At 37.7% G+C, this 23,140-nt stretch overlaps 1 protein-coding gene across 1 annotated transcript; it reads left to right on the top strand.

Moving 5' to 3' along the window:
• Positions 1-10,131: 10,131 nt before the first annotated feature.
• On the top strand, positions 10,132-13,985 carry LOC109174925 (protein FAR1-RELATED SEQUENCE 5-like). The gene is made up of 6 exons (XM_019324167.1): positions 10,132-10,201; positions 11,100-11,225; positions 11,611-11,761; positions 12,171-13,129; positions 13,241-13,479; positions 13,947-13,985. The coding sequence occupies exons 1-6, from the start codon at positions 10,132-10,134 to the stop codon at positions 13,983-13,985; spliced, it is 1,584 nt and encodes a 527-aa protein (XP_019179712.1).
• Positions 13,986-23,140: the final 9,155 nt, after the last annotated feature.

Here is a 23,140-nt window from a genome sequence, read left to right as displayed (position 1 = left end):
AATTATTATGGTAATTAATAAATTAATTACACATATATAGTTTTTTAATAATCTATACTTCTATACTTATTATTAAAAAAAAAAATCTTACTTTCGTGCATTTCTATCCAAACACTTCTTCTCAAACAGTAGACAATGAAAAATGGAAAAGGAAATAGAATAATAATCAGTAAAAATTAAAAAAGAAAATAAAAATAGTAATAATAATTAAGATTACTAATCTATACTATATATAAAAACAAAATCCTGAAATTTTAACTTCCCGCCCAATTCCTAAAAAATCTCTATTCCTAATAAAATATATTGATTTCTACTTTCCCATTCGTACAATAATTCTGCGTTAAAATTCTATTATAATATTATAAAATAGTGTAATACAATCTATACTATATATAAAAATAAAATCCTGAAATTTTAACTTCCCGCCCAATTCCTAAAAAATCTCTCTTCCTAATAAAATATATTGATTTCTACTTTCCCATTCGTACAATAATTCTGCGTTAAAATTCTATTCTAATATTATAAAATAGTGTAATACAATCTTTACTATATATAAAAACGAAATCATGAAATTTTAACTTCCCGCCCAATTCCTAAAAAATCTCTCTTCCTAATAAAATATATTGATTTCTACTTTCCCATTCGTACAATAATTCTGCGTTAAAATTCTATTCTAATATTATAAAATAGTGTAATACAATCTATACTATATATAAAAACAAAATCCTGAAATTTTAACTTCCCGCCCAATTCCTAAAAAATCTCTCTTCCTAATAAAATATGTTGATTTCTACTTTCCCATTCGTACAATAATTCTGCGTTAAAATTCTATTCTAATATTATAAAATAGTGTAATACAATCTTTACTATATATAAAAACAAAATCCTGAAATTTTAACTTCCTGCCCAATTCCTAAAAAATCTCTCTTCCTAATAAAATATATTGATTTCTACTTTCCCATTCGTACAATAATTATGCGTTAAAGTTCTATTTTAATATTATAAAATAGTGTAATACAATCTATACTATATATAAAAACAAAATCCTGAAATTTTAACTTCCCGCCCAATTCCTAGAAAATCTCTCTTCCTAATAAAATATATTGATTTCTACAATAATTCTGGGTTAAAATTTTATTGTAATATTATAAAATTGTGTAATACTATTCCTATTCTAATATATATTTATTTTATATATCAGTGTTGCAAAAATCGTGTCGCTGGCCGCGGCGAGGAAGGCTGGAATCGGTCTCCTCAACGGCCACCTCGCCGGTTCAGGCTGAACCGGCCTTTTTTTTTTTTAAGTTGTAAAGTGTCAAAAGTTCGCCAAGGCATAACTTTTGACTCCGTTGTCCGTTTTGGACAAATGTTTTTTTGAAATCGCGTATTTTTTCGAGATCTATCCACCGCAAACTGCCATAGGCGGTTTGGCCCACCAATTTCTAAAAAAAAAATACTTTATTAAAGAGTTTCTAAGAAAAAACTATGAGAACCTTATGTTTTATTAATGAATTTTTAAAATTTTTAATTAAACAATTGTCCCGTGCATTATTTAATAATCTTTCTTTATAATTGGTTTAATTATTTAATAATGGTAAATTTGGGAATAATTAATGATGGTAATAGAAATCTTAGAAGAATATAGAATTGAATAATATTTAATTATTGTTATATTATTATTGTGACTCACGGAATTCAAGAGTTAATTCCATTTTTGGTCCTAGACTTATTGGGACATTGACACTTTTCATCCTCCATAATAAAAATTGCCACTTAGTAGCCACTGTTATTGATCGTTGGACAGTTTTGATCCTCCGTCAATGACGCCGTTTGTTGACCGTGAATTAGAAGGGTTTTTTTTGTCTTTTTATGTTCTAATCCTTGTATTTCTCCATCCATTGGTCACTGCTACATCCGTTTTTTCAAACTGAGGTTATCCGCTTTAGTCCTTTCTAACATTAAGAAACCATCTTCACCCAACTAACAATCACGAATTTTACATTTGACATCAATCTCAAGATAATGGAAACAAATGTAGTTGGAATAGAAAGGGCGTTAGTCCATGCCTGTGGAAATTTTGTCGAGCATACAACATAACTAGCAAAGTCAGGAATATCACCCAACCCCTCCCTTAACCTTTCTGCATCAACTATAATAGGTATGCCCCTACTCTTTGCATCCTGCACTACAATCAAAGCAGTCTCATGCAGCCTTCCATCTAAGTAGACAATATTTACTCCAAGTGCTGAAGACAATTTTGATTTGGGTATGTAGACCCTCAGATATCATGGGTGGATATCCTGGAGTGAAAATGCACGTGCGAGTTTTTTTTTTTTTTTTTGGTTGTCAACAATGACATATGTGAATGGTGAGTTTCCTCCTTTGGACACCACCATAAAAGATGTATCAACACCATCCCTTTCAAGCTCATCAAGTATTCTTTCGCCATGCGAGTCATCAGCAACCTTAGATATGATCCTTGGATTAAGACCAAGACGAATTTTATCATCTGGGTTTTATCAAAGCATTGCCAGTGTTACCACCTCCTTGAACCTCAAAGCTGGTGCTCCGAATTTTATCATCCGAGTTGGGGAATGAAGCTACAGCAGCCAGGAAGTCAACACCGGCCATTCCAACACCTCAGACAATGCGATTTTTGGGGAGCGGCGGATTCAGGTAGAATAACATAGTTTTTGAGGTTGTGCACCAAGTAGTTGTGGTCAGAGAGAGAGAGAGAGAGAGAGAGATGTGAAGGATATTTGTGGTCAATATGGAAGGGAGGACTTACAGGTGCAAATTCTACATCACGCCATCTACAACTACAACTGCTATTTACCATAGGAGGGTTCGCCGACCTGCTGCCCTCTCTGCTCCGCCGGAACCAAAAACCACCGGTGAAGGCCCCAACCTCGCCGGATCTGTTGTTGCACCGCCAGATCTGCCCTACTGGTCCGTCGCCGGAAGGAGTTACTACCTCGTATGCTCGCCGCCGTACCCACAACTCGCCGGAGAAGAACCTCGTTGTTACTCACTACCGACGGTTACTACTTAGCCGCCAAGTCTCGCCATCTCGCCTCACAGGAGTCACAGCAGTGCTGGTCTAAACAAGATTAGAAGAATAAGACATAAAAGGACAGAAAAACCCTTCTAATTCACAGTCAACAAACGGCTTCATTGACGGAGGATCAAAACTGTCCAACGACCAATAACAGTGTCTACTAAGTGGCAATTTTTATTATGGAGGATGAAAAGTGTCAATGCCTCAATAAGTCTAGGACCAAAAATGACATTAACTCCGGAATACAATACAAGAATATTTAATTATGGTTATATTATTATTGTGCCTCACGACCATTATATACTAACAGTACTTGAAAAGAAACTAATAATAATAATAATAATATAATAATAATAATAATAATATAAGTGGTAATAATAATATCTAAAAGTAATTAAGTTTTAATAATAATAGTAAGAATATTTACGTAAGAGTTATAACATAGAATAAATTGTAATAATTAATAACTATAGTGTAGGATTAAATTTGGAATTGTCAGGAAAGATAAACGACCTTTGGTGAAATTAACTCTTAAATAATTATATATCGATTTAAATATTCTTAATATATTACAACAATTCCATTCCGTGCATCGCATGGGTGAAAATACTAGTTAATAATAATAAGGATCTTGAATCTATACTTATTAATAAAAACAAAATCGTACTTTGTGTTGTAAAACCTTATGTGGACATTATTCTAGCTTTATATTTATGATAGAATTCTGAGTACTGTACGATTCCTAAATCCTAATACTCTAAGAGTCCTAAAGGCTATTATGATAGAGAGATTATATATACCATTGTAATGCTGTACAGAGTATTTGATGATAATAAGAATTACTTTTCTCTGTTCTTTATTCTTCTTCTTCCTGCTATTATTACTCTTTATTACTGTTTGAGCTAAAGGCCTGCAGACAAATCTGCATTTCAACACTTATCAGCACGCTCTTCGGTGAACGGTATATTTATTTTCTAAATTAAAGGATTTTTTTATACATTCTCTGTATATGTATATGAATAAATATATATGAGATATCTTGTGAAACTATTGTGAGGATGAAAATGTTCTGGCTTGTTTCACATAGAATATATACTTAATTGTTAGAATATATATATATATATATATATATATATATATATATATATATATATATATATATTAGAATGGACTTTTAATCTGTATTTTGAATACATATATTAGTTGTTTGTGTGTATGTATATTAAGCATATAAATTAGTTTGTGCGTAAATTATATATTATGTCAAGCATGTTTATTAGGAATAAATTTTTATAAATAAAGAGGAGGGGGACCCAGGGAAGCACTAGTGCCTTTTAAGGTTAGATTACACTCCACTCGCGTTCTTATAAAGATCTTAAAAAGAATATAAGTACATAAATATTCATAGTTTACCATATTCAAAGCCTTATCCGTAGGTGAATCTACACTCTTTAGATCTCTCAAACAATTTTACTTCAAATATGAGAACGACATGAATTAGGGAAGTCTCTTGGGGAGGAAAACTAGTTCTATAGCCCTGGCTTAAAAGCCTTGTTGCTACTAGTTCCCTTGTGACACTACTCTGTCTAAGGAGTTGGTATTTAACAGAGCTTCGTCTCGACCACCTTTCCTGGGAGTATATCTAAGGATTGTCTACCATTTTTTTGGTTTAATTTGTTTGTTAATTAGGATTGTCATATTCTCTACATGAGTTTATTTCTTGACTAAGTTGATCCACAAATCAATTGAAATAATAAAATATTTCTAATATTTTTGTAGACTATAGCTGCACTAACCAAACGTGAATTTACCGAACTAGCCTTAGACGGGAGTAACTATTTGACTTGGGCTCTTGATGTTGAGATCTATCTCACATCAACTGAGCTACAAGATACTATTATTGCTAATTCCACAAGTGAAGCAGCCTAGAAGGCCAAAACACTCATCTTCCTCCGTCACCATCTTAATCATGATCTTAAGAATGAATATCTATGTTATGAAAATCCATCGGACCGCTTTAATCAACAGATATCACTTGTCCTCCCCTAGGCACAATATGACACTGAATATAATTCAGCATTACATAAAATTGTGTCACAACTCAAACTCTGTAAACAAGAAGTTTCTAACAAAGACTTGATCGAAAAGACTTTGTCCACATTTCATGCTAGTAACCTTGTACTCCAGCAACAGTACAGGGCCAAAAACTATATCCAGCATGCTGATCTGATCTCCGCCCTCCTAGTAGCTAAGAAGCACAACTAGTTGTTAATGCGAAACCATAATGCACGCCATGTTGGCTCTGCACCAGTGCTTGAAGCACACCATGTTGTCTAGTCGAGCAACACTAGGGGGAACCAAGGTAGAGGACGAGAAAGAGGTCATGGAAGGGGTCCAAGTCGTGGAGGAAGATATGGAAGCAACAAGAATCATAACTCCCAAAATAAGCAAAGGCAGCCGAAAAATCAAGGACAATCAAGCTCATCCAACAATCATTCCGGGCAGCAGCAAACCTGCTATAGATGTGGGTGCACATGACACTAGTCCCGTACATGTCGCACCCCGAAGCACTTGGTAGAGGCATATCAGCAAATACTGAAGAGGGACAAAATGCGGCCTAAAGATGAGTCCCACCATGTTGCGTTACCAGAAGCAAACGCACTTGTTAATGCTGATGATGATGACCTCATGAAGTATGAGCTTGAAGATTTTGGAGATCAAGAATGATTTTTCTTTTCTTTCTATCCTCGTTTTAATGTAATAATAATTGTGGATTGGCCGCAACAGTTTCTTTCGTACTTTTAAGTGCCTGTGTGCATTTTGAACAAATATTCTATGCTCCTTAAGTAAATCTTCTTACTAATAGAATATCCATCCCTCATTTTCCTGATTACTCGTTTCTCTATAGAGATATGGGGGACGTTTCTCCTTTATGCTTGGTTGATAGTGCAACCACGCACACTATTTTAACAAACAGAAGTTTTTTCCAAACACTCAAAACACACAAAGGCAAACTCTCAACAATAGTAAATGATAACATTCCTATCGTGGGCTCTGGGATAGATTCACTTATTCTTTCTAATGGAACAAAGTTAAAAATCGAAACTGTCCTCCTATATCCTCAATAAAAAAAAAGAACCTTACTTAGTTTCAAGGATATTCGGTCCAACGGGTTTCACATAGAAACTAAATTAAAAACAATACCGAATTCTTTGTCTTGACCAAAACGGTAAATAACCAGAAAAAGGAAATAGAAGAACTTCCTTCCTTTTCTTCCGGCCTATATTATTCTTATATCAGGCCCCAAATTTCCTGCGTTGCACTTGCGGTGAAATTTAAAGATACACATTCTTTCGGTTTATGGCATGACCGCTTAGGTCACCCTGTGCAAACTATGATAAGCCGGATACTTTCAAATTCAATTAGACATAACCTTCTTAGGACAAACATTCTTTCTACAAAAGATTACACATGTGTTCCTTGTGCAAAGGGTAAACTTATTGTTCGGCCCTCACGTCCAAAGATTAATTTTGAGTCACATGTCTTCTTGCAGAGGTTACAGGGTGATATTTGTGGACCAATTCATCCTTCATCCAGACCATTTCAATATTTCATGGTCCTTATTGATGCTTCCACCTGATGGACACATGTGTGCATGTTGTCCACTCGAAATATGACATTCGCAAAATTCTAAGTCCAATCATTAGAATGAATGCTCAATTCCCCAATTATCCTATTAAGAACGTAAGAATGGATAATACTGGTGAATTCACCTCGTCAGCTTTTTGACGATTATTGTATGGCCATGGGGATTAAGGTGGAACATCCTGTACCGTACGTCCACACCCAGTAAACAATAGTATAGGTAAATTAAAAATGAAACGGAAATATATAATAATAATAATAATAATAATAATAATAATAATAATAATAATAATAATAATAATAATAATAATAATAATAATTTCTTGGGTAGAAATATCACTGCATATGAAATTCTAATTGGTTAATTGACTAATTGAATGAAAATAAAATAGAATAATTGGCTAAAAATGAATATGATATTACTGATTGACTGAAAATATAAAAGGAAATGAATATTAATAGTTGACTGCAAATAAAAAATGATCCATAATTAACTAATATGAAAAAATAAATGGTTAGATCATTGCATTTTAATTAAAAATGGAACGGAAACTAAAATTGGGCGGAAATATTTCAATAATAATATTCTACATCATAAATAGTAAATGCATATTTTAAACAATAGTATAGGTAAATTAAAAATGGAACGGAAATATTTGAATAATAATATTATACATTATCAATTAAATATGGAACGGAAATTAGGTAAAAATATCATTGCATATGATATTCTAATTGACTAAAAATAAAAAAGAATATTTGGTTGAAAATGAATATGATATTACTAATTGACGTAAAATATAAAAGGATCATTAATTGACTAATACTCTACCATTATATATTTTCACCCGAGTTACCCATCTTGATAGACTGAAGGTGTTAGCTCTAGACGATGATGGATAAGATTGTATTGCTACTACCAGTGTCGTCTACAAATAGATTTCAATAATGTGTAAATACAATCGTTGACATTATGTTTTTTAAATGACAAAATTGCTATATATCTAGACAAAAAATTATATCTTCCATACAAATGAATTAAGATAGCAATTCATTCCTATAACTAAGTTGCTAGAGAACGAGAACATCTGCCTAATTTATATTTTAAAAAAATACTAAACAATGATAAATAAAATCTCTAAAGTTACAACACCGCATGCGTACATCTAAACATTAGCTATTAATTTGAGCAATTATTTGCTCAAATTCAAGAAATAATAACATCAAAACACATAAATAACCCAAACTATATCTTCAATTGCATTGTATAATATTTGATATTCTAATTTAAATAATATTCTTAATATATTACAACAAATTCATTCCGCGCATCGTGAAAATCTATATCTATATATAATTAAAAGTAAAATCTTCATTCTACCATTTCCCGCCCAAACTAATTGTATTGGTCAAATTATTTATTTAATTATGGTAGACTATGGAATAATTAATGATGGTAATAGAAATAATAGAAAAATATAGAATAGAAGAATATTCCATAGAAGAATATTTAATTATGGTTATATAATTATTGTAATATTACACTATAATATTCTGTTTTTAATGTAGCAAAATATAGAAGAATATTTAATTATGGTTATATTATTATTGTGCATTCACAGTCATTCCGTTGTTATATAGCACATCACGCAAAGTTACAATGCATACTCAATACATCTATGCTGAAAACGCTCATGTTTGCAGTATTAGTACTGCATTTATGCTTTCTCAATAAACTGGTATTTATGATTTTACCAGTGGTGATGTCGTTATAAGCACTATTGAAGATCTGTATAGCCAAGAATAGATTATTTTAATTTTATTTAGTTATTATTGTATCATATTAATTGACCAAAATTTGTAGGTGGGAATTTCTATGTTCCAGCCAGTATAGTTGGTAACGGTATTATACTTTGTGCAAGTCCACAAGATGCAATAACAAATTAACTATTCATGATGCAGGCCTTATGTATTGTGTTAAATGTAATAGAATATTACTAGAGAGAGCAAATAAATTTGGTTGTAAGGGTGCATGTACACAATAGGTAATGCTCCCTTTATCTTATGGGACTGGGAGTGTTCGGATGAAGCGGGAATGACAGAAGGGACTTCATTCCAAAAGAACAGTAAAGTAATTGTATTATAAAATGCTATTAATATGATTTTTTTTATCAATATAATTTTTTTTTCACTTTCTAACATTCATCTTTTTCACCTATTTCTTAGGAAAATGTTGATATTCCTTATGAACAAGAGTCATTGATTGGAATGGAAATTTTGTTTAAAATTACCCTAAAAGAGGATCAAAACTGTAACCATAACATTTTTTTGAGCATTTTACATAAATGAAGAAAATATGCATGTGTTTTAGTTTAGGTTTTTTTTTTTTTTTTTTTTTTTTTTTTTTTTTTTTTTGAAGATAACATGTGTTTTAGTTATATGAATGAACAAATTTCTAAATCAAAAATAAATTACCCGTATATATAACGACCATATGTTTTGTTTTAAACTTTAATTTTTTGTATTTTATATTCACTTCAAAATAAACAATGAATTTACCTAGAAGAGCAATTGCTAAGACGTTCAAACATCAGTTCATGTATTCATTCTCTGGCTTTGAGAAAGTAATCTTGAAATTAACATATTATAAAATTAAAAACACTATATATAGTAATAGAGACCAAATTTGAAATATCAAAAACTGATTTTGTAGTGTGTTGATTTTTAAATACAATATATATATATATATATATATATATATATATATATATATATATATATATATATATATATATATATACACACACACTTGAGTTCAAATGAGGACCGGTATATTATAGAGGACTGTGAGGACTAATATGACGTGTGCCATTACTCTATATGTCGTGTGCATGGCCTGATGTAGTCGTGTGCCACAGTTTGTATGTCGCATGCATCGATTTGTTAATTAATAGAGCCTAGGTTCGAAACCTGCTGTTTACATGTATTCTTGTGTGCCATTGTGTATTAAGTTGTGTGTCTGATTCTAATTTGTTGTGTGCCCCAATATTGGTCTGCACAGTCCTCTATAACTCAACTCATATATATATATATATATATATATATATATATATATATATATATATATATAAAAGGTATTTTCTAGTGCATAATTTCTTTATGGTGTGAATATGTGGACTAATACGGTGCACTGATGTGGGTTATCAGATGGCTGAGAAAGTAGCACACCGTACTTACCGTGCACCGGCGTGCACATTGCTTATTTGTATAGGCTAATTACGTTATGTGTATTTCGAATTGCCGATATCATATATTTCCTTAGCGTGTCTTGCGCTCGGCAGAGCGTGTAGCGACCGTGAATCCCAGCCGGAGCGACTGCTGCGACGTGCAACCGGTGTTTACTGGACGGTAACGCCACCCCTGCGACCATGAGTAACGACGATGTACTGCCACCGTTGCAACCACCCAGCGTTATTGACGAACCTGTCGTGCCATCAGGTTCGTGGCTTTTTTTTCCTTGTTGGAAGAGTCTAGCGTATTTCAAACTCCAGTACATCACAAAATGGTGTAGGATGAACCTGCCGTGTCATCAGGTTCGTGGATTTTTTTTCCTTGTTGGAAGAGTCTAGTGTACTTTGAACTCTAGTACATAACAAAATGGTGTAGGATGAACTTCCTGTGTCATCAGGTTCGTGGCTCTTTTTCCCTTGTTGGCAGAGTGCAGTGTATTTCGAACTCCAGTACATAACAAAATGGTGTAGGGTGCTCCTGTCCAGATGATGTTAAGTTAGTTTGGGTGATTCTAGTTTATACAAAAAAAAAATGCAGAGTGCAGATGATGTTGAGTGTATTTAACCTATGAGTGAACTATACTTGGAATTGAAAAACAACCAGAATATTTATTTAGCCTATGAGTGAACTATGCTTGGAATTGAAAAACAACCAGAATAATTATTTAGCCTATGAGTGAACTATGCTTGGAATTGAAAAACAACCAGAATAATTATTCCACTAACTAACCCCAATTGCCTTTCCAACTTTTAAAACAGTGTATTAAGTTTATTTGGATGCATGCTAGCTTTTATTTCAATAAATCTTTTGTCAACCAACAAGAAAAGTATTCTTCATTCTATTATTCCAATATGATTACAGACATATGATATCAAGTTATGTAATTTAATAGTTTTAAAATCCCAAGCATAGTGCACTCTTCCTACCACCCTTCAATACAGTTTCTATTCTAGTTTATACAAAAAGATGCAGAGTGCAGATGATGTTAAGTTTATTATTACTACTAACTGATGATTACCACAGGAGCTGCAACCCCCCATACTACGGCTTGTTTTGTTTTTGTCGGTATATCCCCTCATAATTCAATCTTGGTTTCTCCCTACAGGGGCGAATGCGACAGAGAGTGGTAGCATGGATGTGTACACCACCGTACCAGTTAAGTATTGGTGGCCTACAGTGGATAGCGCTATTACCCCGTTCGTTGGGCGCCGCTTCAAAACACTAGCAGAAGGTGTTCATTACTATATGACATACGCAAGAACATGTGGGTTTTCTGTCAGACACAACTCCCTAAAGCGTGGTTGAGGCGGCCAAATCACCATGCGTTACTTGGTCTGTAGCTGGGAGGGAGTAAAGAGGGGCGGTAGGCCCAAGCCTACCCCCGTGGATGGTGGCGGTAGTGGTAAGAGCACTCAACGTAGGAGACGAGTGTCGAATCGAGTTAAGTGCAATGCTAAGATTTGCCTGAAAAAAAGACACCGGTGGGGAATTTGTGGTGTCAATTTTTGTTGAAGAACACACCCACAATGTGTGCTCTGAGCCTTCGAGGCTATTCATGAGGATCAATCAGAAGCTCGATGTGGCATAACAAGCATTCCTTGCAAATTGTGTTAAAGCTAATGTCGGTGGTTCTAAAAGTTTCCGGTTATGCAAGGAGGCAGCGGGGTCATTTGCTGATGTTGGAGCAACAGATATGGAGTTTCACAATTTCAAGCGAGACCTCCAACAGTATGTTGATGACAAGGATGGGGAGATGATCATTGCAAAGTTTAGATAGAAGCGTGAGGTCTACGAGGACTTTTTCTTTGACTACCATCTTGATGACGAAGACCATCTTGCCTGTCTTTTTTGAGCTGACCACACCGACCGTCTTAGTTTCACAAGCTTCGGTGATGTGATTTCTTTCGATGCAACCTACGGTACGAACAGGTACGGTGACATGTTTTGGTTAACATCCTTTAGTTTATTCATACATTACATGGACTTCATTACCCGTAACAATGTGCACGCCCCATACCATTAAATAAATTCACCACAGTTGTATGCAATGTATGCACAACCGATTTACCCATGTATGCCCCCTGACTTGCACACCTGATTATTTTCCAGTGATTTGACTTACTGAGCTGATAGTGACTAGCAGTGCAAACTACTGTGTTACCTTGTACTCTTGCAGGTACAGTTTGGTGTTTGTACCTTTTACTGTGGTCGACAACCACAAACGGTGTATTACATTTGGCGCAGCAATGATAAATAGGGAGGACACGGAATCATATGTGTCGGTTCTAGACAGATTCAAAGATGCAATGGGACAGAGCCCCATGTGCGTTGTTACTGATCAGGACCCGGACATGAAGGTTGCTATTGCACGGGTATTACCTGAAACCCGCCACCGCTACTGTATGTGGCACATCATGACCAAAGTTAGCGAGAAACTAGGTGGTATATTAGCGCAAAACGAGACATTTCGCAATAAACTTAACAATATTGTGTGGGATGAAACCATTGCCATTGGTGAGTTTGAGGCACAATGGCACTCGTTAATGGAAGAGCACAACTTAACAGGGCACCGATGGTTTACCAAATTATACGTGGAGCGAGAGTTTTGGATTCCGGCCTATTTCTTAGACTTACCCATGAGTGGGTTGTTATGCACCACATCCCGGTCTGAAGCAGCGAATAACGTGTATGGGAAGAGTACCCGCCCGCATTGTAGTCTGGTTGAGTTCTACATGCAATATGATAGCGTCCTTGAAACACAACGCCATACACAGGATAAACTAAATGCTGAGAGTGAGGGGTCCTTACCTGAGTTCAAAACCCCTTTAGCAATAAAGCGACACACGGCGCAGGTATTCACCATAAGAATCTTTTATGAGCTCCAAAAAGAGATTGAATCTGCGTGTTTTTACTGTGGGGTGGTAGGAATCCATAAAGATAATGGGGTGATCCGTTATGACATTAAAGGGAGCTGTAGTGTTACCCATACTGTTGAATATAATCCGACTGGGGTTAGTGCGTCGTGCATCTGCAAGTTGTTTGAAAGATTAGGGATGGTTTGCGAGCACATGTTTTCGGTGTTTCGGGCTGCACAGCTAGAGAGCTTGCCACCTGATTGCATTGCTCCTTGTTGGTGTAAGCACATAAGACTAGGTTAATATTGTGATAAACATTCCGACTGCCCTTCCATGGACCCAGGCCCAAACAGATTGTGGACTAAGATACACAGCTGCCTTGCAATTGTAGGGAGTAAGACAATGCGTCAAACGCGAATGCTGCAGGTAATACAGGATTTGAGGGATGAATTCTTGTGTGATGGTATGGGTGATGATCCAGCAAAGGGTAATCGTTTAGCCATTGCGACTTTGTGCGGTGTGCAACCTCCAGCCTCCAAAACTATCAAACCTCCCGCACAAGCAAAAAACAAGGGGACCGCGAAGCGAATTAAAAACCAACGTGAGTTAGCCAAAGAGAGAAGTGTCAAGGTGGGTCGAAAATGTGGAGTGTGCGGTGAGTACGCTCGTCATAACGCCCGCAGTTGTCCTCTGAAGTGATTGGTGCTTGAATTTGATTTTCTCCTAGTTATGAATTCCATTTTGTGTTTAGTAATAATATTGTAGTGACGTGTGCACTATTGTTGTGCCCCCGTATCATCGTATTTGATATTGGAATAACTGATTGTGGACAAGTATTTGAAATTAAAATAATTTATTGTAGACAAGTATTCGAATGGTTAGTACTAAACGTAGATATATATATATATATATATATATATATATATATATATATATATATATATATATATATATATATATATATATATATATATATATATATATATATATTGCGTATTAAGAAAACATCATTCAGATGGTTAACATTGAAGCTAGATATATACTATTGTGCTTTCTAACTGTTAGGTAAATGATTTACTTTGTTGCATATTTACCAGGCAGTAAAGCCCCATATGTTATTGCCTTTTGAGATTTAAGAGTATGCAGCATCCTAGATTAATTTTCAAGTAGTGATTTGTTAGGCCCTAACCTATGCAAGGCTGTTTTCTATTTGATCACAACGAGCCTTTATGATATCTGTTTATTCTACTAGTTTAGCAGCTGTTTGGATAGGGGGGTCTGGGTGGCGTTTTTGGGGCTGAATTATGGGGGTCTATATAATTGGCATTTTTGGTTTTTGTTGTATTTTTGGGTGCATGTATTCCCGAAATGCATTTTGACCAATTCAAAGCAGTAGTGCAAAAAGATGGGTTTGTAAGTGGGTTAGTATTTCATGTTCTATAACAGGATAAACAAACCAAATAATAGGATTGTAGTTGTGTGCAATTCCTAATTTATTAACTTCCTTTCTCGCTGGGGGGAGAGGGTTAACAATGCATGCTTAGAGTAGTGGTTAGTTCATAGTGCAATATCAATGCCCAAAAAGCACGTAGTAAACCCACTATGCTTAGAATATCTATGGGTACACTGTGATGTACTCCTCCCACTTGGGTTGGGATCACCACTCTACCCATGTGTGTATATGTGAAAGCATTAGTAAAAACATAAAACAACCCTACACACGAGCCATTTTATAGACATGGAAAAGTGAAGTATTATCCCTACACCAAGTGACCCCCTGTTCGAAGTCCACACCCCCAACTCGCGGCCTCCTGTCCAACAAATGCTTCCATGTGTCTCATGGCATACACCCCAGAGTCCCCGTTAGCAGCGGTGTCACTCCATGCCAAGCGCATCCTCTCGGGTTGCATGACCCTTAACCGCAGTGCACGGACAGCGTGTTGTTTGCTATCCAGGTATGCGGCTAGGAGGTTTCTCTGCAAATCGGAATTACATAAATTAAAGATGCACCATATGACTGGGTTACTACTAAGCACAACAGTTCTGAACTGGTTGCGTTGAACACAGTAAGAGTGCATGGTGGTTACCAATTCATCTTGTGCTCCCTCGTACTGTTGTGTGTGCATGTCCGTGCTCGCCGAGCTGTCGATGATGACGAACTTGGGGTGCTTAAAACTGATGCACATCACATAGAAGCATAGCCTGCGCAAAATGGGGAAGACATACTGCAAGAAATATGGGTGTTTAAGTTAGACATACTGTGTGAGTCTCATTTTTTAAAAATGGTTTATGGGTTACCATGTCTAACGTAGCCGTCCCCAAAAGGTCAGTGGTCTGAAATTCGGCATCTAGTCGGCGTTTAAACCACGATAACCTTGCATCACGGCTAGCAGAGATCCCCACTACTGTCTCAATCTGCAATTCTGAAAATTATTAACCATTGTATCTGTACAAGAGAACAACTCCATTAATTCAGTCCTCCCATGGCAAAAAAAATAATAATAATAATTCTACCCTGCCTGCACATGATACATTAATAAATAATTATGGGGGATCCCCCCGAATTTTAATATATGTTTGACAGGTCCTCCCACCCACCTCTCCTGCCCAGAAAAATGTAAAATAAAGCACAACTCTATCCAAATTCACAATATACTGTTTTTTATCAACACCCGGACTAGGTGAACGAACCGTTAATATGTGGAACATGTAAACCTGCAAGTCTGAAAACGCACCGGTTACCAATCTACTAACCATAACTAACACGAAATAGTATAGTGCACATCAATATTGCATAACAGGTGCCCCGATGGGAGATTTGTCACGATACATACCGTAGCGGCCGTTGAGATAAACAGGCGACTAAGCATCCCACCCCTCCTAGGTTGCTCCCTGGCATTGAGCACTGAACACCACGCATCTACTATTACTTTAGACACATTCGTCCCCTCCTTCAAGGTTAAAAAGTCCGACCATCTAACTTTGCATTCGGCATGTTGGAATAAAACTTGATTCCTGCCATATTTTTCCCCAAAAAAGGGTCACCACATGGAGCTCAGTTCCCCCCCCCCCCCCCCCCCCCTACGTATTAGTGCATGAGTCCCACGAGACTTACCGATCACTATGCGGAGAGCCAAACAGCCACATCCGAACGACATAAATTGGTGGAAGGGGGATGTTGGGGTACCCATCGGCGGTGCTGAAAAACATGCCAAACGATTCATCTTCGGGCACTTGGGGCCTCTTACCTTTGCGGCGTACATCAACTTGCAGCCTTGAGGCTATGCCCTGCATTTTTGTCCCTACCCTAGTCTCCCGCCGTTGCACCTGCATGTAAGAGTACCTGCATTTATTAAGTAGTACAAACATGAAAATGAAGAGTCGTGCACGCGGTTGTCAGAGTACATGCCTGCACCTGCAAAGTTGGCGTGCGTACGTCGGATGGCCCTGCCGTGTCGTTGTCCCCCCTTGGGGTTGCAAGCTCCTGTGTAAACCTAAACTAAAAGACGGTGCATCGACCCCTCCCCACCCCCCCCCCACCCATCTCTTCTGTACCTGCCTGCTCCGGACCCTCGTTAGCTGCTGACCCCCGTCTCGTTGCATCCTCCACCCGGTCCAGCTCCCTTAAAAACTGTGTGTCTTGCCACATAGCGTCGTCCGGGTGACTTAATGACGCAGCTGGTGGCTCAACTGGTGTGTGCCTGTTGTGGTGCGTGCCCTCTGGCGTCTCCGGTGTCTCCCTCCCCAACAAATTAGCTGCATCGCCCACCCTTTTGAAATAGGGGTGGTCCCGTGGCTGGACTGGATTCTCCCGGATCATTTCTTTAATCCGTGTAGCCACCGATAGTAGATCCTGGGCCACGATTGTGAACTCGTGTTGAAAGCCCTACATCCAAACAATTTCAATATAATCAAGAATATGTCAAAGCCAAAACCGCCGTGCCTCAACCCCCGGTTACACCCGATGTTAAACTATCTACAGATGTATTGGACATACCATGTGCGTACTTGGAGCCGGCACATGGTGCACCGTGGCAGGAATGGCCTCCCCCTTGACGGTATGACTCCGGGGTCGTGTAGTGACTGCTTGGGGCAGTGCATCCATCTGCACAAAACCATATCCCATACATATAAGGCTTAGTATCGAACCACTGTAAACATCTAGTTCCAAACCCCTCCCCCCCCCCCCTCCCCCTTCACACCGAGAAATCTGAATTCCTAATATTTTTAAAAATAATGAAAATCCGATTTGAATTAATACTATTGAGATTAATAACATACGCTATTTGCAACTCTGCCATTGTTAATACTCAAATTGTATACCATGTTTCAATTAATTAATACTCTATGCAAATACAGATGCAGAGGACATACCATGTAGGTACTTGGAGCAGACGCGTGGTGCACTGCGGCAGCAATTGCAACCTCGCACCCTGGTGCATCTCCTTGGGCGGTATGACCCTAGGGTCGCGTGGGGACTGCCCGGGGCAGTGCATCCATCTGCACAAAATCATATTCCATACACTTAAGGCATAATACCACACCGCCCTAAACATCTACTCCCGCCCCCCACCCCCGCAGGATATATCTGTATAACAGTGCAACTCTGCTATTGGTAATACTCAAATTAAATACCCTGCTTCAATTAATCAATACTCTTTGCAAAAAGAGTAATCAGTGCATCTTCCCTACCCCATATAACAAAACACAGAACCTAGTACATGACTAAACAGTTGAAAAGAAATTATAGAAACTACATTTTACCCCATGCACAGGCCCCTGGTGAACCGGGAGTAGTCCTCTAACATCCCCCCCGTCTTGCACTACCCCGCGTGGCCTAGAATGCCGGGATCGCGGTGCCGTAACACGGAGCGGTACATCCAGACGGTCGTTCCCTAATCCCCCACCACCGAGCTGAGCGATATGACCCTAGGGTCGCGTGTGGACTGCCTAGGGCAGTCCATCTACCTTCACAAAACCATATTCCATACACATAAGGCATAGTATCACACCACCCTAAACATGTACTCCCCCCCCCCCCCCCCCTCCACTCTCGCATAATATATCTGTATAAAAGTGACACCTAATACACAACATAAACTAGAGATTCACACCTAGAAAACTGGACTCCTATTAATTTTTAATATTCTGAAAATATGGTTTTGGTTAATACTATTGAGACTAATAACATACGCTATTTGGAACTCTGGTACTGTTAGTACTCCAATTATATACCACGCTTCAATTACATAATACTCTATGCAAATACAAATGTAGAGGGCATACCATATGGGTATTCGGAGCAGGCACGTGGTGCACCGTGGCAGCAATAGCATCCTCGCACTCCGGTGCAACTCGTTGGACGGTATGACCCCGGGGTCACGTGGGTTCTGCTTGGGGCAGTGCATCCATCTGCACAAAACATATCTGTATAAAAGTGACACCTAATACACAACATAAACTAGAGATTCACAACTAGAAAACTGAATTTCTAATAATTTTTAATATTCTGAAAATCTGGTTTTAATTAATGCAAAATGTTGGTAGTAAATTTGATCATGTTCTGCGGCGAATTTAACAAGCAGTGCATCATGGTACCACACCAACTAAACCACAGAATTTAATCTCTCAATACTGATCAGGAAGTAATTAACAGCTTCAGAGAGTGATTAAAGTAAACAACTCATTATAAAAAGTAAAGGGAGTGCATATCTCAATTTGGTAGATGCAAATTTATAAACACAGACCCTACGTGTAGCTAAAATATATACAATAAAAGTGACAGCTAATAAACATCATAAACTAGGTCACTGAGCGGTTAATATAAACTAGGCCACCGAGCGGTTAATATAAAAGTGACACCTAGCAAACCGAATTCCTAATAATTTTTAATATAACGAAATTCTGGTTTTAATTAATACTACTGAGATTTATAACATACGCTGTTTGCAACCCTGCCATTAAACAGTTCAAAAGAAATTATTGAAACTACACTTTACCCCACGCACGGGCCACTGGTGGACCGGGAGTGGTCCTCCGTCATCCCCCTCGTCTTGCACTACCCCGCGTGGCCTAGAACGTCGGGATCGCGGTGCCGCACCACAAAGCGGTTCATCTAGTCAGCCGTTCCCAAATCCCCCGCCATCCACCTCCATCCTCTCCCGTGTTTTCAACCGCATTGGCGTCCACCCATACAACGCTGGCACGGTTCTCGGTACATCCCTTGGCCCGACGACCACCCTATCAACATATAAGAGCTGCACCAAGCAAATAAAACACATTACAAACAAGAAACCTACACATCCATACGCACGTACCTATATTACCATACACTTACAGTCAAGAACAGTAACGACCCTGGGAATTTCCCCGTAGAGCGTTGCATCCAACTCGCGTGCGTACTGACCAGTGTTCGCAAGAGGTACCCACACCAATCTAGATCTCTAATGATAGCAACGTCACGAAACTATGCACGGTTCTCTGGTTCGCATAGCCATTGAGGGTGCTAGCGATGAGGGTGCTAACCGCTACTACGCAGAAATGCCTCTTAAACCACACGCCGCAATCTTTTAGTTCTAAGGTCTGCGTGGTAAGAGCCTTCACGGTGATATTGCCTTACAGTTTCTTAACTTTAATCCTCCATGACTGCAAGTCAGGGTTTACACCTTGGCTATCCTACTCTGTGATCGGAATTGTCCCATTCGGGAGCCCCAGCGCCGCTGCCACGTCTTCCTTCGTGATGTTGATTGATCTCCCGTGGCTTAAGTTTATCTTCATTTCCGACGGGTCAAAATTGACGAGCAACAATGGCCAAGCCTCACCAGTAGTACCTGAATCCGCAATCCCAAACCCCCCCCCCCCCCATGCCCATCGCGCACACGTCTTGCCTCTGCCGCGCCGTGAGCGAGGAAACGAGGCGTACAAGCTCCCTTCGGCTCCCCCGCGTCTTGATCCGAGGGAACGGGTGGCTTACGGGGGCCGGCGCACCATGCAGTTGTCCCGCATCCTCCAGGTCGTTGAAATCCGCAGGCGGTGTGAGAAAATCCCCATCTGTATCGCTACCATCGTCGTTGCAAACCACCGGGTTCTGTTCATAGCGTCCTAGATCACCACGAAAACATACCACAATAGAATATTTCAAGAGAAACCACACACCAAGCATAATACAAAAAGCATCTACCCAAAAAATATCGAATACAATGCAATACCTCCCTGATCCTACATAGAGATGGAGACAAAAACTACGCTGCGATGGTACAAGGATGGATTTTACATAGCAAACACTTACACTACTAAAAATTGCAGTAGAAATTAAAGTAAGGAAAATGGACATAGTAACAAGTGCAAGCAACATATCCCTAAGATTTATTTGAGTTAGTATTTCCACCAGAACAGTTTTACCTGTGCATAACAGTGTGGTTTAAATTGAATCACATATACCAAATTACCTAATCTAATCAATCAATAACCCCCCCCCCCCCCCCTCTTACATGGGTTCTAATTTTAATTTCTTACATCAAGATCTGCCTCTACCCCTACCCTCCCTATCTAACTACAGAAATTTAGTAGTAGTCATTTGCAGCCACAACACACCATTTAGTAGTAGTCATTTGCAGCTACAACACACCATCCATAAAGAAAGCAGATTAATTAATTCAAATCCCCCATCCACACATGAGTATTCAAACTGTTTAGAAAAAATAGATTAGGAAAAAATATATATGCAGAAGTAATGAACAAGGAATGTCAATTTTTGTTGTTCATATATTATGAGAAGGAGGAATATATTATTGCAGTAGAAATTAAAGTAAGGAAAATGGACATAGTAACAAGTGCAAGCAACATATCCCTAAGATTTATTTGAGTTAGTATTTCTACCAGAACAGTTTTACCTGTGCATAACAGTGTGGTTTAAATTCAATCACATATACCAAATTACCTAATCTAATCAATCAATCAACCCCCCCCCCCCCCCCCTCCTTACATCCTGATATGCCTCTACCCCTACCCTTCCTAAATTTTTCCTAATTTTACTTTACTGCTAGCTAACACTTTCAATGGGTTCTACTTTTAATTTCTTACATCATGATCTGCCTCTACCCCTACCCTCCCTATCTAACTACATAAATTTAGAAGTAGTCATTTGCAGCCACAACACACCATTTAGTAGTAGTCATTTGCAGGCACAACACACCATCCATAAAGAAAGCAGATTAATTAATTCAAATTCCCCATCCACACATGAGTATTCAAACTGTTTACAAAAAACAGATTAGGAAAAAATATATATGCAGAAGTAATGAACAAGGAATGTCAATTTTTGTGGTTCATATATTATGAGAAGGAGGAATATATTATGCGGTCAATGGACATTATCCTCAAACTCCTGAATTGAGTAACCCTAGCGAACCTCCTACTAACCTTAGACCATCAAACTTACAGAGTCACCAATGAAAGTTTTAAAAGTCACATACAGAGCCTCATGCATACACCCCCACCCCCAATTAACAAAAACCCCCCGAGAATTCGCATAAAAAAATCATAGAATCGAGACAAACCTCGCACACCCCACTGGTTCGCGTTCCGCCGCCGGGCAGAAACCCTAGAAGCAATCCCCGCCATGGCCCGCCCGGAGTTGTGCCTATTGTTGAATGCCGGCGAACGGGAGCTACCCTGGCGCCTGGACCCTCTGGATGCTTCCGCGTGCCTGCACGACGGAGCCGATGGCAGCGTCGTCGGCGAGAATGATAGGCGGGGCCAGCATCTCCTCGAGCGACGATTGCCACCTGACCTTGCCATCGACACCCACACGTCTTCCCGGCGAGAATGAAAGCTACCCAGTGCTCTGTAGAGTGAAAGACAAAACCCCCGATCCCGCTAAACCCACACCCATCCTATTTGCCCCCGTACAATTACCAAAACCCCACGCACTAACTCAGCCTACGCAAGTGCCCAATGTGGCGGGGTGCACCATGCCCCCGTGCACACTAATTCTCATCCGTTGCACAAGCAAAAATGCACGGCCAGGATGTTTGTGCACGTGCGGACATTAACAATAGTTTGCACTAGAATACTTATATATATATATATATATATATATATATATATATATATATATATATAATTGAATTTTAAAACATATCAAATGGAGATAGATAAAAACTTACCTTTTTGTAGATTGGTGCTTTGCGAGTGGGTGAACTTTCGAAACTAGAACTTTTAATCACAAATGAAAGAAAAAACTATCAAAATAAGGGTAAAATCATTAAAAGAATCGTGTGTATAGAATAAATTTTCGACGTTCTTCGAGGGGGAGAGGACTGACGAAGAAGACGAAAGGTCAGGAATGAGAGTTTTTTTTTTAACATAAGTGTCATACTAATCTATACTATAATTAAAAATAAAATAATATTTACTTGATTTCCTGTCCAAACAATAGTAAATAGTAAAGGTAAATTAAAAAAAAATGGAAATAAAAAAAAAAGGAAGAGAAATATTTCACAATAATATTCTACATCATCAATGAAAATGGAATGGAAATTTGATAAATTGGAAAAAGAAATGAATATTAATAATTGATTGGAAATTAAAAATGAAAAAATGAACATAAATTAGGTTAATTGGAAAAGGAAATGAATATTAATAATTGAATGAAAATAAAAAATGATTTATAATTGAAAATGAAAAAAGAAATGGTCAGATCATTGCCTTTTAATTTTTCACAATAATATTATACAATAATAAATCAAATCACAATTATGTCATAAATCTTTCACAATTTTAAACAACGGAACGGAAATTAAAAATGTACAGAAATATTTCAATAATAATAATAATCTACATCATCAAGTAAAGGTAAATTAAAAATGAAAATGAAATATTTCAATAATAATATTCTACAGCATCAATAGTAAATGCATATTTTAAACAAAAGTAAAGGTAAATTAAAAATGCAACGAAAATTAAAAATGAAACAAAAATATTTCAATAATAATATTCTACATCATCAATTAAAAATGGAACGAAAATTGGGTAAAAATATCACTGCATCTGATATTCTAATGGGCTAGTTAACTAATTGACAGAATATAGAAAAGAATAATTGGTTGAAAATGAATATGATATTACTTTTTGAATGCTAATGGGCTAGTTAACTAATTGACAGAAAATAGAAAAGAATAATTGGTTGAAAATGAATATGATATTACTTTCTCAATAACGCCTCTACTAAAACTTGAACTCACAACCTTCCAAATGAAAGTCCAACTCGAATACTATTAGACCACATAGT

Source organism: Ipomoea nil, unplaced genomic scaffold (assembly GCF_001879475.1).
Source record: "Ipomoea nil cultivar Tokyo-kokei standard unplaced genomic scaffold, Asagao_1.1 scaffold0672, whole genome shotgun sequence".
NCBI classification, from domain to species: Eukaryota; Viridiplantae; Streptophyta; class Magnoliopsida; order Solanales; family Convolvulaceae; genus Ipomoea; species Ipomoea nil.
This window is presented reverse-complemented; position numbering and strand designations above follow the sequence as displayed.

Bases quoted from the DNA above. Each gene is read 5' to 3' on its own strand.
- LOC109174925 (XM_019324167.1), top strand. From the start codon at position 10,132: ATGAGTAACGACGATGTACTGCCACCGTTGCAACCACCCAGCGTTATT. The intron at 10,202-11,099 runs GTTCGTGGCTTT...TTCTCCCTACAG, and splicing joins CGAACCTGTCGTGCCATCAG to GGGCGAATGCGACAGAGAGT. The intron at 13,130-13,240 runs GTAAGCACATAA...TTGCAATTGTAG, and splicing joins TTGCATTGCTCCTTGTTGGT to GGAGTAAGACAATGCGTCAA.